This window comes from Rhinolophus hipposideros (assembly GCF_964194185.1).
Source record: "Rhinolophus hipposideros genome assembly, chromosome: 7".
Classification (NCBI taxonomy): Eukaryota; Metazoa; Chordata; class Mammalia; order Chiroptera; family Rhinolophidae; genus Rhinolophus; species Rhinolophus hipposideros.
Window position 1 is genome coordinate 36,867,791 of NC_138053.1, and position 17,568 is coordinate 36,885,358.

At 41.1% G+C, this 17,568-nt stretch overlaps 1 protein-coding gene across 2 annotated transcripts in view; it reads left to right on the plus strand.

The window, feature by feature from the left end:
* ELL2 (elongation factor for RNA polymerase II 2) overlaps positions 1-9,746 on the plus strand; it is a 71,378-nt gene extending 61,632 nt beyond the window's left edge. The window contains exons 9-12 of one of the 2 annotated variants that reach the window (XM_081054255.1): positions 114-180; positions 3,617-3,788; positions 5,729-5,773; positions 5,867-9,746. In XM_081054255.1, the coding sequence (XP_080910381.1) occupies positions 114-180; positions 3,617-3,788; positions 5,729-5,773; positions 5,867-5,983 (401 nt within the window). In that variant the 3' untranslated portion in view covers positions 5,984-9,746. The remainder of the gene's footprint in view (positions 1-113; positions 181-3,616; positions 3,789-5,728; positions 5,774-5,866) is intronic. The other variant, XM_081054256.1, reaches the window with a different exon arrangement.
* Positions 9,747-17,568: the final 7,822 nt, after the last annotated feature.

The following is a 17,568-nucleotide window of genomic DNA, read 5'->3' on the forward strand; positions in this document are numbered from 1 at the left end:
GGAAAAATAGAATTTGAGGAAAAGTATTCCAGATGTTTCTGATCTATTTTAGAATTATAGGCATTTTATAACCATACTGTTTGGTGAACACTTGAATTCTTTTTTCTCTGTAGGAGTTAAAGAGGGTTGCACTGCCTCCACGGAGCCTTCTTCAACAATTGAACACCCCGATTATTTGATGTAAGTTCAGATGTCTGCCAGTGGGAGAGGACTTTTTAATTTTAGAAAGTTTGCCAATTTAGTTCCCCTAACTTGCAAATCAGAAAAGTAAGAAGTTCCAGAACTAGTCCTGGAGCCAGCCCTGCAATTGAAAGGCTGCCATTAAGCCTGCCTGTCCTCCATCCACCCTTGTCAGCTTGAGCAGGTTGTGCCTCCCCTTCTCTGGAGCTCTGCTTGGTGGCCTTGGAAGTTTAGAGAAGCCTGGGCTTTGTTCCGGGGCCAGGCCAAGCGTTTGATTATGGACGATTGCAGGGATCTGACTCTTAAAGCTGGCAGTCTATCAATGCACAGTCATTCCCCGTGCGTATTACTGATAAAGTGCTTAAACCCCGGTAGTGAATACAAAGTAAAGACAGATTGGTTTTTATTTAAATAAAGCTCTGCCATCAAACTAATTTTAAGAGAAGAGAATGGTAAAATTTGGTCATCTCACTTTAGTACAGGTTATAATGTTTTTCTTGTTATGACAACAAGTTTTTAAACGCTGAGCCGGGGACATTTTTGTAACTGGTTATCACAGAAATTATAACTTGGACACATAATTCTACCTTTTTTACAGACTCAAAGTCTTCTATAGGAAGAAAATCATTAAGTTGAAAGAGCTGGAAAATGGAGAGTGAAAGATCTGACAAACAGATCTGACTGTCGATAGCTTTAAAAATGAAAAGAAATGTGCGGAATCGTTTGAATGTAGAATGGAAAATGGAATCTGGGCTTGTATGAACATTTTTATCTCCATTTAATACCATCTCACGGTGGACAAAGTTAAACTATGCTATGTAGCCCACCATGTCCTGTGAAATGTTCATTTCCAGAGTAGAGAACATTTTACATTTAAAATGAGTTACTTTTGCTTAACAGTAGTGTGAAGTTGTACTCATTGGGGAATGATGCAGCATGAAACCATAAGGCGGGTTTTTCACCTCTTAACTAAAAGGAACCCAAGAAACCATGCTGAGTACTCTCTCCTTTGAGGTACTGTATGATTTTAGAGTTCTGTGGGGCAGCAGCCACCACCGAGTTGGCTCAGGAAGGGTCGGGTGGGGGACAGTACTTTCCCCACTCATGAGGAGGTTCACCTCTCTAACTGCAAACCCACTTCACCTTAAAAGTCCTGTGAAGGCAGGCACCCCCCTCAAATGACAACTGTAGGACTGTGTTCTTGTTTTCTTGTGATGGATTTTGAATTCCTCTTTTTTGTCACAGTGATATATATTGTTATGTATGACAGATCATCTGGGGAGACTGAAAAATAATTCCAACCTTTTCCCCATGGATTCAGGCTGTGTGTTGTCAGTCTGATCAGTTAATTCCGTATTTTAAATAAAATTTTTAACTATAAACAGTCTAAGGATGGTTGCTACATCTGCTTCAGTGCATTTCTATACGTTTGTCCTGTTCCTAGCTCTTTGAAAAGTACATAGCCTATATGATAGTTTGTTTAATTTAAGTAAAAGCAATTTGTTTTAACCAAAAACTAGGTTTTATATGGAGAATTTTTTCTAAAAATGGTGAGAAAGCATGAATTTTCAGAAAAATCACCAAAAATGTAAAACTTAAACCTAAGTTGCTTCGTAAGAAACCAAAAGACCATACTATAAAACCTTACTCATCAGCGTCTGAATAATTCATATTTAACCACACTATTCCTAATTTTTATATAAGAATATTTTTGCTACTTGTGATTGTGAATTATCCAAACTGTTTAAAATTTTATTCCATGACTGCATTAAGAGCCAACTGTAGGACTCACAATTTTTGTTAAAACTAGTAAAATGCTTTTTATGAAAATGCCAGTATAATCAAATAATCTTCTATATTAGCAACACAACTGTTGGCTCGTTTGTTATTTTTCCCAAGGAATTTATTAAATGAAATGCTAAGAGTGTTGTTTGGGAAAACAGGATAAACATTTTGTATAACAAATTGCGCCTGAGTTGTATGATCAGTTTAGCCATTTTGCTCACATATGCTTCTCTCTAGGGACCACTTTCTCCCCACGGGGCTCCCTGTGATGTACAGTCAGGACAGCCCATGCCTGGAGAGCACCGCTTCACTGTTGGCTGGCTGTGTTTCTTTCACAACAAAGACACAAGCAGGGTAGCTTTCAATCAGCATACTACTACTCGCATTTTTACACTTAGAAAATGCATCCTCCACAGAGTCTAACTCAGCACGAATAGAAATATTGATGAGAACCTGAAGCTTGCTCATCGCAGCACTTTTCTCCCATTTCCACCCAGGCATCTCTGCTATGGCATTTTAAATAAAGCTAGTCGGATTATCTAAAACCAGTTTGGAGAGGACTAAACCCCAAGGTTGTCCCGCCACCGTGAAGAATGTTGTGTACCCCCTGGGGGCATTCTGAAGCTCCTGCCACCTGCCTGAAATTGCTTTGAAATCTCTATTTTTATCTCCAGAAAGTCAAGGGAATTTTGCCATCCATGACAGAAGCAAGCGCAGAGTGAAAGACCAGACCCCGGTGTAACCCCCATTCCCGATCCACAAATAATATTAACCCTGTTTTAATATGAAAGTGCTGTTTTAATTTACTTACACTGAATAAACTGACACTCTAGGGAAATGGCCTTCACTCACCTGGTCCCTAGAAGTATTCACACTCCGAAGTAAAACAGATTTGTGACATTTTTATTGAGTATATTAGACTAATAGTATAACACTGACTTTCGTTCTACAGAGTATGACATCTAAATGTTTCAAAATAACTAAAGAAATATAACTTTTCTTCTTCTTCTTTTTTTTTTTTTTGGTGGTGTCTGATTTTAAAAACAGAGGAACAATTTCCCTTTTGTATTTTATGTATTTGCCTTGTCAGAAACAGGAGGAAAGGGGTAGAGGAAACACGCCTTGGGCACCTAGATGACAGCCAGAAAGACGTGAAAGGCCAGAAAATAGCCTCCTTCTCAGAAAGCAGCAGGTCTAAGGAGAGCTGGACTTCAGCACTTAGTCACTATGTGACATTTTGCTGGTTTCACGTCATCCATCAAGTTCTCCTGCCTCCATGAGTCTCAGCAGAGATGGTTGGCCTCTGCTGCTAGTGTGCTAATGCGTTATTTTGGGTAGAGAAAGGTTTAGGAAGCTAGATCTATGTGAGTGTTGTTTTCTTTTCACATAGTTGTACTTGAATTCCACTGCCACCGTGTCTTTTTTACGTTTACTCTCCGTCATTGAAACTCTTAAGCTCTTCTGTGGGATCACTTCACCTGGAAGGTCTCTGAAGGAGCGATGGGGCACCAAACAGTGGCAAAGCACCATTCCATCCAGGGAAACGTGCGTGGATATGGTTTCTAGAGATTTGGTTTTAATCTGCAATTCGTGCATTATGTTTACTTTGTAACTACTCTCCATTGATCTTTTCTCTTTTTTTCCTTATTAGAAAATATATTGCTATCGTCTCCTACGAGCAACGCCAAAACTACAAGGATGATTTCAACGCGGAGTATGACGAGTACAGGGCCCTGCACGCCAGGATGGAGACTGTAGCTAGAAGATTTATCAGCCTGGATGCCCAACGAAAGCGACTTTCTCCGGGCTCCAGGGAGTATCAGGTAAGCATGTTTCTTCCCAGATGAACTGACGTCATGTTTTCCTTTCTGTCGCTGCCCCTCCCGGCCGCACACATCCTATGAGCCTTCGGAGCAAGTCTCACTGACCAGACTCTGCCGCTTTTGGCTTTCGTTGAAAATTAGCTAGGACTAATACTGGAAATAGTTATCCAAAATAAGTCAACACAATGAACATGTTTTTCTGCCAGTGGAAAAAACAAATAACTGTTTTTTTTATATAACATAATATGTATAAAATATGTGACATATACATTTACTATAATGTATATCGAGAAAAATACCAAACACAACTAAATAGGGAAAAAATGTTGGAGTTGGGATTCATCGAAATACTTGATTGCATTGCCAACTCAACTCAGACTACAATTACCCAGAATTGCTATTTCAAGAAAATATTGTAATTAATTTTTTTAAAAAACCTCAATCCGGCACAGAATAGGGAAAATGCAGACATCGAATATAAAGGGGGCTTAATACCAGAGGTTTGGGGTTTAAGTGAAGAAGAGCTTGGCGCTTCCAGCTATTCCAGAGACTGACATCTGTTAACAGGTATTAATCTGTTTTCACTCCCTTTGAGTGGTAATATTACTCCAGCTTACAAAGAGCAGTAGAAGCCTGACCTGAGTATTGTCATAGTTCTTAGCAAAAATGACTAATATAAACGAATGTTTCCCTCCTTGTGTAGGCCAGATAACTCGGTCACACCTCACAGGCACGGATGGCACCTCCATCCGGCCCACTACCACTGTTCTGACAGGAACCTCAGTGAGAATGGTGGATTTTCCCACAATGGGGAAATCAGCCTGAGGGCACCTGTGTCTTCCAGCAGTGGGCCTGATCTCTTAAACAAGCTGTCTACAATTGGAGGAGATTTTGCCAGAGGAATTGATGTTTAGGGTTGCGAGAGGTCGGTGATATGGTGGTTTCAGGTTTTTTTCTATGTAGTTATTTACCGGTGTTCTATAATTATATTTAAAATGTAATTCCAAGATTGCTTAGTGGCTAGGAGCAGGTTCCAGAGCCAGAATGCCTAGATTTGATTCCCAGCTCTGCCATTAATACTTGTGTGACCTGGGGCAAGTTACTTAGTTCCTCAAAACCCCCATCCATAAAATGAGGTGATTGCAGAGTTGTGCAAAATAAATGTAAGCATTTGGAAACTGCTGAGATCCATCATACATGGTACATAAGGCTTAGCCGTTTTCCCCAGCCACCTAATTTCCCTCCCTACAGGCAATCGGTAGTACTGGTTTCCAGTGTATTCTTTCATGGGTGTGTGTGTATGATGTATACACAAGCAAATTCACATATATACCATATGTAATTGATTCTAAGATGTCATCAGTTATAAGATACATCATTGTCTTATGTCCCAATAAGTTAAACTATGATACATTATTATTTATCAGATTTCATTCAAATGAGAAGAAATGTATATCTTAGAAGTAATGAAATTCTCAAAATTTAATAATATTCTATTTCCCTCCTTTAAACAAATATCAAACTATATAAATGATTCTGCACTTTGCTGTTTTCACTAAACAATATAATGCATCTTAGAGAATTTTTTATATAAGTTTATAAGCACTTTCCCCCTTTTAATGTCCTTTTAGTAATGCTTTGTATGCATTAGTGGACACTTAGATTTCTGTTGACTATCTTTTGCTTTGTAAACAGTCCTGCAATCAGTAACTACACCATCATTTCACTCAAGTACAAGTAAATCTGAAAGAAAAATGTAAGTGCTGAGTCAGTTTTGCATTTGCTATTTTCATAGCAGTTGCCAAATAGCCTTCCTTAAAGATTATAGCAATTTACATTCCTGTCATCAGTATTTCCCACACACATGCCAAATGTGTGTTGGCTGTTCATATTGAAGAAGAAAAAAATTCACTTCTGATTTCTAATTTTTAATTTTGTAGAATGTTCATGAAGAAGTCTTACAAGAATATCAGAAGATCAAGCAGGTAGGTATCAGCACTGTTGGGCTTTTTTGACCTACACTTGGGAAGTGTTACAAACTCCGCAACCTGAGGCCTCACTGTTTTTGTCATCCGCAGTCTCGTCCCAATTACCATGAAGAAAAGTACAGATGCGAGTATCTTCATAACAAGCTGGCTCACATCAAAAGACTAATAGGTGAATTTGACCAACAGCAAGCGCAGTCATGGCACTAGGACTCTGCTTGACCAGAAGATGTGAATAAACTGAAGCTTATTTATTTAAAATTACAAATGAGTTACTCTAAGATTCTAAAAAAAATGAAACTTTGCCTGTTAAAAAGTTTCTGTATTTGTAAACTTGAGTTACCTTTTTTCTTTCTTTTTTTTTTTTTTTTTTTTTTTTTTTTCATTTTACTTTGCTTCCCTGCATTTTTGAAGCTGCTTTTTCTGGTCCTTTTTCCCCCTCAAGACTTGTGTTTGTCAATAGAAGTAAATATTTTTAGATATTGGGGATCCAGTATCTACACTTCAAATTAGTTTTTACTCCCTTAAAAGCCTTGTCATCAGACATGATTTTTTTAGATATTGGGGATCCAATGTCCATACTTCAAAGTTATGTGTGTTTCAAAAAAACAAAAAACAAAACAAAAAAAAAAGTAATGTGCAAGGTGAAATGCTTTTGGATAAACATAAGCCTATTTTCTGACCTTTCTTAATGCAAACTCTTTGCCTTAAATGGTAGAATATTTAGAAATTTGCACAAAAATACAAAAAAATGAAAACATTGTTTTGGAGGGTTAAGAAATAGGAAGGTATATAAGTATGTATAAGTATGTACATGTGTATGTACAGGCTGACCTGATCCAGAACAGTAACCCGCCCTGCAGGTTAACCCCCCATCGCAATGGTTGCCTTAAGGTGTTTGCTAGTTGTGTACATAGTGCGGTGAATCGTTCGCTACACTGCTTCCCACCTGACTGGAGCAGTGGGAAGCACACTGTGGCCTACCAGCGTCTGAAAGCGTGTGCGCGACCTGTGTGTGCAGAGGTGGCGTGGATGTGAGCGTGCATGAAGGAAAAAAAGCTGCTACTTTCAGTAGGCCAAACGCTCAGGTTAAACAACTGACGAGTGTTACTGTAGGGTATTTTGTTGTTGTTTTTTTCTGTCAAATTGCTACTTCTATTGTGGAAGACAAAAGCATTTCCATTTCAACAGTTTGTCAGCTTTATTATTGGGCAAAATTGATATGTTATGAAAATGAAACAGATCTATAGTTTTGGGGCAAAATTATAAAATTAAATGTGTAGGTAACCTATTTATATACTGCTATAAAGTATTTTTTGAAGAGAGATATGCAAAGAAGCTATTACTTACATGAAATGTATATTTAAAGTTTTTTTTCATCCTGGGTGCCAGGAATATAAAAAAGAGTGGATATATTTACCATAACATACTGTGATTCATCAAACAGCACAAACTTTCATTTCATGGAGTTTATCTGTTGACGTTGATTTAAACTATCACTTGTTTTATCATGTGGGAACATAAGTTATGTCAAAAATACAAGGATTTTGAACTAATGTTGATTCAAGTTATGTTGTCTTATCGTATTGTTTTTTTCAAAGTGCTGCCAGTTAAAAAGGGAAGCATTATGTTTACAAATCTGTTTTGAAATGTTTGCCAAAATTTTGGTAGTATCTTTAATAAAGATGTTTGTCTCCAGCATCCAAAAAATACATAAATAACTGTGTGTGTATCCCTGTAAACCAGAAAATGTTAGTATCTTAGAAAACCCGAGAGAGCATGTAGATGGACTTTTCTCTTTGGAGTTCTTCTAAAACATGAACTGGAAAGAGTAGATAATACAGTAAAAGTATACAAAAGTATACGAAGCCTGAAACAAGACCCCGTGCACTATAACTTTACTGCGGAAATGAGATTTCTATATAGCATAGACTTCCTAGGAAACTCGATTTCTTTCAGCATTGAGATCCCGTGGTGCTCTTCCTTTTACCTCAGAATTGGCACAATCATTATTAAATGTTCATTGATTTCAAACTTTCAGTTGAAAAAAAAATAGAAAAGGAAACTTAACTGGGGGTAAATTGGTCCTCATATTGTGGAGTCTGCTGAGGGGTTGTCAGTAGGTAATGACCTCACTGGTGTCCTTTCTTGGACATCTTGGCCTTTTAATCAAAGACTGTGTACTGCTGTTTGCTATGTATGAATGGTGTTTCTCAAAAGCAAGGTGCTTGGACCACTGACATGACCCAAATTAGAATCTCTGGGTATGGGGCCCAGGTATGCACATCCTCATACCTTTCCTCCAGGTGAATTTTGCAAGCTCAAGAATGAGAAGCATTGGCTTGGATGTAGTGCTAAACCGTAGGTCTCTACATCTCAAAGTCCTGAACTGAAGTTGGACTATTGGCTTTCTTTTTTTTTTTAAGCCCGTCCCTGTCAGCAGGTACAAATCACTTTTCCCCTCTACATAATGTGAGGCCCTTTCTCAGTTGTTTCACTGCCACCTCTTATTTCAGAACTTTTTACAAACAAGCCTTCCAGTTGTTCGCCTTTGGAGCTCCTACCCACCCACATCAGCACATCTTCTGGTTTACAAATTGGGTAATAATAGAAGCTGGAGATGCTTTACAAAAATCCAGCATTGCATACCCGTAGATTTGACCACCAACCTAGAAAAGCCTTAATTTAGATGTTTGTTGTGTACATTGGGCAGATCTTTACAAAATGTGTATCAGTTCCAAATCTGAGAGCTGTAAATCTCTGAATCTGCTATTACCTGAGGCTGCATCTCTTTTGAAGATGGGCAGAAGCCTATTAAATTATTTATAATTATCCTTCATCTCCTACTGCTGTGTTTGTAGCTACTCTCAAATAATTGCTGCAGGAATGGGTGGCCACTTAGTATCAGCTCCTCTGTTCCAAGAATGTAGATTTTTGAGAGGAAGTGTAAAATAGCATTATCAAGATGAGAGAATGAGTTATGTTGTTATATTTTCCATCACATTTCATCTAAAATAATTTAAGGCATTCTTGAAGATTTTTACCACCATCCATAAATTAACTCTAGATTGAATGAGCAGCTGATTTAATACAAAAACAAAAAGAACACTAACTAGATGTGGTTTTGCTTTTAAGGTGAGGGTTTGGTTTCCTGTCTTGTTGGGTTTTATTTCTGTTGGAATACTTTCCAGGGTTAACTGTTGACTCCAAGTAGTGATAGATGTTCAGTGTTGGCTCTCTCAAAACTAATTGGTATGATCAGTTTGTGTCATTGCTCCATGCATTTGACTATAAAATTTCAGTATTTTCTTTCATCTCTGATTGATCTTCTAACTGTTCGAGTTTTCTTTTCCCTTAAAGTATTTCATCTTATTATGTAAAACAAATGCCTACTTGCACGTTGAAAGCAACATGTTGAAATGAGGCTTAGACACAAATGGTCCCTTAGCTCCAGCCCTCTGCTTGGTTGCCCTGTACCTTCCATTACTTCTTTGCTTCCGGCACGTGGCCAAAACTCTCCAGCCAGCTCATTGTCTATCCGACAGTGTGGGTGTTGAGTCTTGTACGCTTGGTATATGCCTTTCCTACTTTTGAGGCTCTTACAGTTTATCACTTGCCGGGGTGTTTCTAAACCCTGTTCCTACACGTACTGGATGGGGGAAATTTTAGCCAGCACTTTGAGAGGAACATTTAGGGGAAGGATAATAAGTGACACTACTAAATGAAGGCAACAGAAGGTGTTATCAATGTTCTTTGTAACCTGAAAACCGAACAAGGCTGTGAGGTTCATTTCAGAATATTTTGAAGTGTTAAAAAAGATAGATCGATGCTGTTTCTCAGTTGTTCCAGCCAAACCCTGTTAGGACTCTCGAAGGAAAAATGTCACAGGGGCTTTCCAGCTGTTACTGAGCTCAGCAGCTATGGTGGCCCTTGTTATACACCAATTTCAGTTCAATAAAAATGTTAACTTTGCAATTCTGGTGCTTGTTTTTCCTTTGTCTCATTTCAAAGCCCTTAAGTGTGTCTTTAAAAACAACAGTTCCACAACCAAGTGCTCTGTGATGCCCTAATGTAAGTGATCTTCCTGGGACAGAGAGATTACTTATTGGTGACTCTAGAAAGTGGGAGCAGGGTATCTGCTCTAGGACCTTCCTTGCCTGTTTTATAAGTGTCGGACATACCCTCCCGAGGCAACATCTCCTAGGGGAACGAACATAACCGTATAGTTAGCGTTTATTGAGCGGTTAAAGTGTGTTCCTGTGGGTTACACACTTTTGACATGCATTGTCCCATTTTTTCCTCACCACAACCCTGTTATAACCATTTTTCAGATGAGTAAACTGAGGCTTAAACCGTGAAGAAACTTGCCCATCACATAGTACTTAAACCATGGAGGCTGGGAAACCTGATCCCTGTGTCTGTTCTTAACCACTTTTCCAAAGTGCCCCTCATATGTTGGTACCTGGTTAGAATAATCTCCACAAAGTGACAATTCTAATAACACTACACAGTATAGACAAACTGTTTTGATTCAAAGGAGATGAGAAAGTGAGGTTTGGGCGTGATGTCTAGTGGATTATTCTCTGAGTTGATTTCATCAGAATTGATAAATTTGAAGGAAGACCAAAATACTTTGAGAAAAGGTATGTGTTTCTTTTTGAATGTGTGCAGTGTTAACAGGGGGCTATTTGAAGGATATTGGGGCAGTGCAGGGAGAGTCTTGGAATCACACCATTTTCTCGTCAAATAAAAAGGCTGTCTCACTACAGACTCTAGCACTAGGAGGTATGCCATCTGAATTAGACATGACATTCTCCCAGCTGAATCCTGAATCTCTAGTTTCTACAAGTTTTATGAAGGAATAATGGAGGAGGAAAGGACATAAACCTCAGTTAAACATTGGCATTACAACCTAGAATGTTTAGTGCGGGCAGTGACTCCTTAGGTTTAGGAGGTCTCTCAAGGGTGAATGAGGTTCCCAATGTTATAATTGTGGCAGCAGCCTTCCCAGCCCCACCCCCTGCAGACATTTAACATTGTATTTCTCTTTCAACACCTTTCCTTAGCTGCAAAGTGAAAATATGCCTTCTTAGGGGTATGGAAGAGGCTTAATTATTGTTTGTAAAACACTTGGTAGTTCCATGAAAAACAGCTATCTAAATTATTCATTATCTGCTGAATGCGATAGGGAGAATGTCTAGGGAGAATGTCGCAGCATTATTTTTCAGGTGAGAATGGGTCTGTTTTGACTGATTGCAAAGGGGACAGAGGCAGAGAGAGGCTTGAGGTTTCCAGGTGGAGCTTTGGGGTTTGTTTTATTGAATGCTAGGCCTTTCCGTACCTGCTCCACTGGTTTTACCTTTCTGAGATGGGGCCGGGAGACTAGCAGTGGCAGTAGGTGGCTCTGATACTTTATGATTGCTTAATTCTCAAGTTGGGGTCAGAATTCTGCTGCTTGTGACAGTGGAGATGTGTCACTTACAACGCCTGCTTGCTTAATTCAACTGGCCGGCCAGGCTGGTTTGTCTTCCTGTAATTAGATACTTGGTACAATGTGGGCATTTGTTAGCCGGATGATAAAAATTCCTATCTGGGTCTACGAAATGTAGGAGAGTGCTTCCTAAAGATGAGCCCCCATAATTGGCCAGTTCTAAAGCTGGGGCTTCTGGAAGAATGACCAACTGCCTTGCTACACTTCATGGGCTCGAATGGGCTTACAGAATTCCACTGTGGTCTCCATCGCAGCGTGATCTACCTGGCCAGCCCCATCTGCCACCCCCACTGTCCACACAGCAGCCACACAGGCCTGCCTTCAGCTTCTCCAGTAAGCCCCGTGCCTCCTTTCCCAAGGCCTCAGTCAGGGCTTCTGCACCACCAGCTCTGTCCTCCACGCCTCTCTCACTTAGCTGAGACCTCCTTACCCTTAAGATCTCTGCTTGCACACCACTTCCTCCAGGAAGACTCCGCTAACCCCTCAGACTAACTCAGGTCACCCTGGTGTATGCTTTCGTGTTATACGTGTCCTCTGTGGCATGTATTACAATTATAACTAAACACTAGTTGTATTATGACTAATTAAATAAGTTTCATGAACGTAGAGACTGTCTTGTTCACCAGGGTGTCCCCAGCTCCTAGCCTCGTGCCTGGCATGTAGAAGGTACCCAATAATGATTTATTGAAAGGATGAATGAAGCAGGCTCTTCATGTGTGTCATTTTTAAAGTTCACGGGGCCAGAGGATTTGGATGAGTGCAAGAGTCCGCCGGGCTCGTCATTCACTGTGCCTTGCCACTTTATCTGGCCAAAGTCTTCATTTAGGTATTTGTCACTGATGGCAGACTGACCTTACTTGGGAAATCCCTTTGCCATGATTAACTTACTGGCCACCTTCAAAGGGGACATCTCTTTCCAACATTGGCATTTACCCCTCTAGTCACCTCTGGAATATGAGCACCTATATCTGTCTATACTGGTTAGGAATATAGAATGGAACGGTTTAAAAAGTTCCTTTTATTACTTGTCATAACTGGCAGATTCTGATTTTATTTCCTAATTGTTTTTGCAATAGCTCTTCTCTTACTTCTCAACGATGTGGTGAGGACAGCAACCTAAAGATCGTGTCGTAGATCATTTCTCCATCTTTATTAAAGCATCTCCAGCCTGACATTTCTTTAAATTCAGTTTGTGCTTTTATTGACATTTACTTTATGCCTAGCACTTCTGCAACTTCCCAAGCGGTAGATATTTTGAGGATAATCGAAGGACTTTGGGATTCCTGTGATGGTAGAGCTAATGGAGCCCGTCAACAGTATCCAGAACAACTGCCTTCCTTTCATAGATGATGATGTTTGAGTGCCAGCCCACGGCAGAGCAGGAGGAGACCCCAGGAGCTTACATACTCTTCCTGGGGAGGGGCTGACAACAGCCCAGCAGCCGCTCCCGGGAAATGATAGGCACAGGGATTAGTGGTGAAGTGCCCAGCGAGAAGTGCCCCTCACAAGCAGCGCAGGACACAGAGTCCAGCCTGACAGCGTGGCTTGGAGTCCGGCTTCTCCCACGCAAAAGCTACAGACCATGAGCAAGTTTATAAAGTGCTCCAGCATCAGTGTCCCATTCATGAATGGGACAGTACCCACCTCAGAGGGTTGTGATAACATGTATGTAGAGTGGTACATGGCACCTCGTAAGTTTTCTACAGCGTGTTTTTATCGTTTGGTTTCTGATTTTCTTCTATCTTTTATTTTGATTGGAGCGTTTTACAGCAATATGCCTAACAAGCAGCCATCCAGAACTGACAACCCTATTGGGTTAATTTAGACTTTTGCTTAGCAGTGATTAAGCCCCTATGGTAGATTAACACACCGAAAACATTTAGAAGTCTCTGCTCTCGATTTTCTATAAAATAAGTTTTCTCTGTGAAACTGTTCAAGTACCACATTAGCATTCCTAAATGTCATGGCTACCAGCAACTTAGAGTGCTGACTTATTTGTTCCAAACTTGACCATTAATATTCTCTCTATCAATTCTCTTTTCCAGTTGTCTCCATGGGGAGAGTTTTTAAAAGAGCTTTGTTTCCTGTAAGCTTAAGTGCTTCTTGCCATCTAGTTACTAGAAGGAGGTTGACACGGTTCATTTCAGGTAAGATGCTTTGGGGAAAAGTCTGCTGTGAAAATGACTCTCTTACACCTGTAAGCTTTTCCTTCTCCTCTCAAGGACAGTGTTCATTTAAGGCAGCCTTGCCAAAGGGGTGCCAAGAGGGTCTTCGGGGATTTCGTGGCCACCTGAGCTACAGAACTCTGCAGCTGAAAACAGCTGTAAGGGGACACTTGGGACTGTTGGCAAAGCCACCTCCTATCCACGCTCATCCTTCCTTCCTCTCTCTCTGCCTCTGTTGACAAGTCTTTATTGCTGTGGTAACCAGTTATCACCACCCCACCTGCTCTACCCGCCCCACTCACTATTCTCGCCTAAATGAACTGCTGTAGTTCCTCCCTTCTGTAAAGGAGCAGATCTTATCATTTTTCCTCTGTCTTTGGTTAAAGATGATTTGGCTTAGATATAGTGAGAAGGCCAGTTGAGAACCAGGGACCTGCAAGCAAGACATGAAAAGTTTGGGAAGCAAAGCTGAAAAACACTTTGTGGTATAGAGAGAAAAGAGTGGAATGTGGAGTCAGTCCTACATCCTGGGTCTGAGTCCTAGTTCTGAGACTTACCAACCTGTGACTCAGGGCGATTCGCCTAAAATCCTGGACCTTCCTTCCATCATCTCTGACAAATTAGGATAATACCTACATACCACCGTGAAGATAGCGATTGTCACACTCAACCGGAGGGACGGAGTAGAGCACTTGTGAAATGACACTGTTGATTCGCACACGCGCCCCTACAAACCCACGTTGGTGGCTCTTTCTCCATGATGAAATCTGTCAGGTCTCATAATTCCTCCAGGACAGCGACTCCAAGATGGTATGTCCTACGGTCAGTTTTAGCATAGGTCTCATTTCCGTAACTAATAAGGCTAGTCTTATATAATAGCTAAGACTCTGATATGCATTTTAAATTAAATTTGCCCCCCATCTTTCAGCTTAGGCCTGCTTTGGGCTGGAAGCCAAGTGCTTCTTGCCTTCCTTCCACCACTCAGTGTCCCCCTGAGTTGAAGGAACCAAAGGTAGGGAGGAGAGATAAGGGACAGGAGAGGTCTTATTTGACAACACCTCTGAAATCTGGCCTTGGCTTCTCTGGGCATGGTCGGAGCCCTTCCCTGGTGCCTCAGACGGTGCCCTGCTCAACTTCTCGAGCCTCTCAGGATGCTGCAGGGCCTCTCCTTTGGCCAGCCCTCCAATAGCACCCCCCACACACACTCCTTCAGGCAGGACGCTAGTCCCTTAGGGCCCCTTGCTAAAGGACTATGGCCAACATGCCATCTAGAGGTGCCCTGTCTGGTCTTCCATCCATCCTCCCACCCCAACCATAAACAAAAATAAGCACTTTGAGCCTGCCACCCATGAGAGTGAAGTGACTTCCTAAGTGCACCCTTGACTCTCCTGTAGGGTTGTTTTGTTTGTTCTAAGGCAGATACCAGCCCCCTGGATACCCCAAGCTTCAGAAGTCACAAGTCAGGTTTCTTTTTTTTTTAAACACTTCATTGAGGTATGATTGACATGTAAAAAGCTGCGCATATTTAATATATATGAAACCATCACCAACATCAAGGACAGAAACATATCCATCACCTCCCAGTTTTTTCTCCTTTAATTATTGGTGTGTGTGTGTGTGTGTGTGTGTGTGTGTGTGTGTGATATAAGAATACTTAACATAAGATCTACCCTCTTAACAAATGTTAAGTATACCATACAGTATTATTAGCTACAGGCATCTTACTTTAGAGTGGATCTCCAGAACTTATCCTGCATAACTGCAACTGGTACCATTTGACCATCACCTCCCCATTTCCCCCAGGTCTCAGCCCCTGCTGATCTCCATTCTACTCTTCTGTGAGTGGGACTATTTTATATTGTACATATAAGAGAGAAAATACATCATTTGTCTTTCCCTGGCTTATTCCATTCAGCATAACATCCTCCAGGCCCATTCATGTTGTTGCAAATGGCAGGATTTCTTTTTTAGGCTGAATATTAATCCATTGTTTATATACAGAGTGCCAAAAATTTGTATACACAATTTAAGAAAGGAAAAAGTCATGGGCATGCTGATTCTTTGGCACCCTCATCCCCCCCACCCCCGTATATACATATGCCACATTTTCTTTATCCACTCATCCATCAGTGGACATTAAGGTTGTTTCTATATTTTCACTTTGTCAATAGTGTTGCAATGAACATTGGAGTGAAGGTATCTCTTTGAAAACATAACTTCAATTCCTTTGGATAAATATTCAGAAGTGGAATTGTTGAGTCATATAGTAATCCTATTTTTAATTCTTTAAGGAATTTCACACTCTTTTCCATAGTGGCTGCACCAATTTACATTCCCACCAATAGTGCACCACGTTCCCTTTTCTCCACATCCTCGCCAACATCTAAGAGATCTACATAAAGCTGCTCTCATGAGCCCGTGGTAAGGGAAGGCACGCTCTCAACTCCACAGAAGCCTTGTGAGTTCCCACATCGGCTGATTTCTCAGCGTCGACCCCTTATGCCAGTGAGGAGCCAGACGCCAAGGGGAGCAAAATCAACCTCCAATGCAAGCCCTGCATATGTGGTCTGGCATCTTGCTGTTTATTGTGAGGATAAATGGCATTCATTGTCTTGTGACTTCAATCGAAGAGGTCAGAAAGAGTCCTGTGTTAAACCCTGTTCATACATGGTGAATTTTCAGTCATCCAACAAATATGTATGTGTTTCTAGGCTGAGTAGTGGGGATAGATCATTGAATAAGACAAATGTGAGTTACACATATTGTTCGATTTGTTTGATTCCAATTGTGGTAAATGCTGCAAAATAGAAGGCTCTCCATGAGAACGAACGATAAGGGGACATATGACTGGGTGAGTGGGGCAAGGACTCCCTGGGTAAATGGCATGGAAGCTAATACTTGAGGGATGAAGAGGAGTGGATGAGAGGAAAGTATATCAGAAAGAGAGAACATGTTGGAAAAGCCTTGAGAAGAAGGCACTTAGCACTCACTGAATACATGTTTATCCAAATCGTTGCACATTAACTAAGCCACTTGGGATCTTACTGTTTTGTTCTTGAGCTTGTTCCCTCCATTGCTGCTTGACCCTTACTAAGCATTTCTGGGGAGAGGAAGCCCAGGCAAGCTTTCCTCCTAAAGTCCAGGAACGTCGGGTTATTGCCTTATTAGAGGCATTTTGGTACTTGGGGTTCTTATATGGTGGCCTTCTCATGATGCTAATAAGTTCTGAGGAAAGTTTCCAAAATAGAGAGATAGCTGCTTATCAGCCAGTCCATCTCAAATTGGTCTGTGAGCTTTCACATGGGAAAGTTTGAGCAGGGGAGGAACAGTGCCTCCTCTTCCCAGAACCTGTGAGCCCACCGCCTCCCCTGAGTTAGTGCAGAAGGCATGCACAGATTGCCAAGACGGGCATGTGCCCTCCGCTGGTGGAGGTTTCTGGGATTATAGGAGGAAGTCTTAGCCGCATAGCTAGAGCTCTACTGCCAGAGGCAGTTTCTCTGAGAAAACAACAAAATAACATCTGTACTATTAAAATGACCAACTCGCTCTCGTTGTTGTCAGCCACCAGGCAAACCCTCTGTGTGCCGTGACTCTAACTAGGTCGTTGGTGGGCAAGCAGGAAACCGAGACAAGAGTGGCAAGAGAAAGATACCAGAAGTCAGAGAAGCCGAAAAAGAGTACTCCTGGGAATGAAAATGAGCAAAAACAGGGAAGAGAGGTGGCTATTTTCTTGGAGACCGCTTTATAACGTACAATGCTTTGTGCCTTTTCCAAGCGTGTTCGCACATGTTCTCAACTGGTCCTCCCTTTATTCCCTTTACAGCATGAGGTGGGGAAGCCCACAGAGAAAAAACAGGCCCAGAGGGGTCACTGTTCTCAGCACTGGAACAAGAATATAAATCTTGTCACTCTACTGTACCCTACTTCCTAAGGAGCTCGCCCTCTGGACCTGCTGCCAATCCCCAAGATTTACCTGTTTCCTGCGGAGACCCACTCACATTTGGCCTCCTTGAAATTTAGATTTTCGTCTTTTGTTGTCTACTTTTTTCTCTATTTGAATATCTCTGTTGAAAAATATGAGGTCAGTCTGCTTTTTCCCCCTTTATAAGAAACATGCTTTTTCTTCCTAGATACCCATG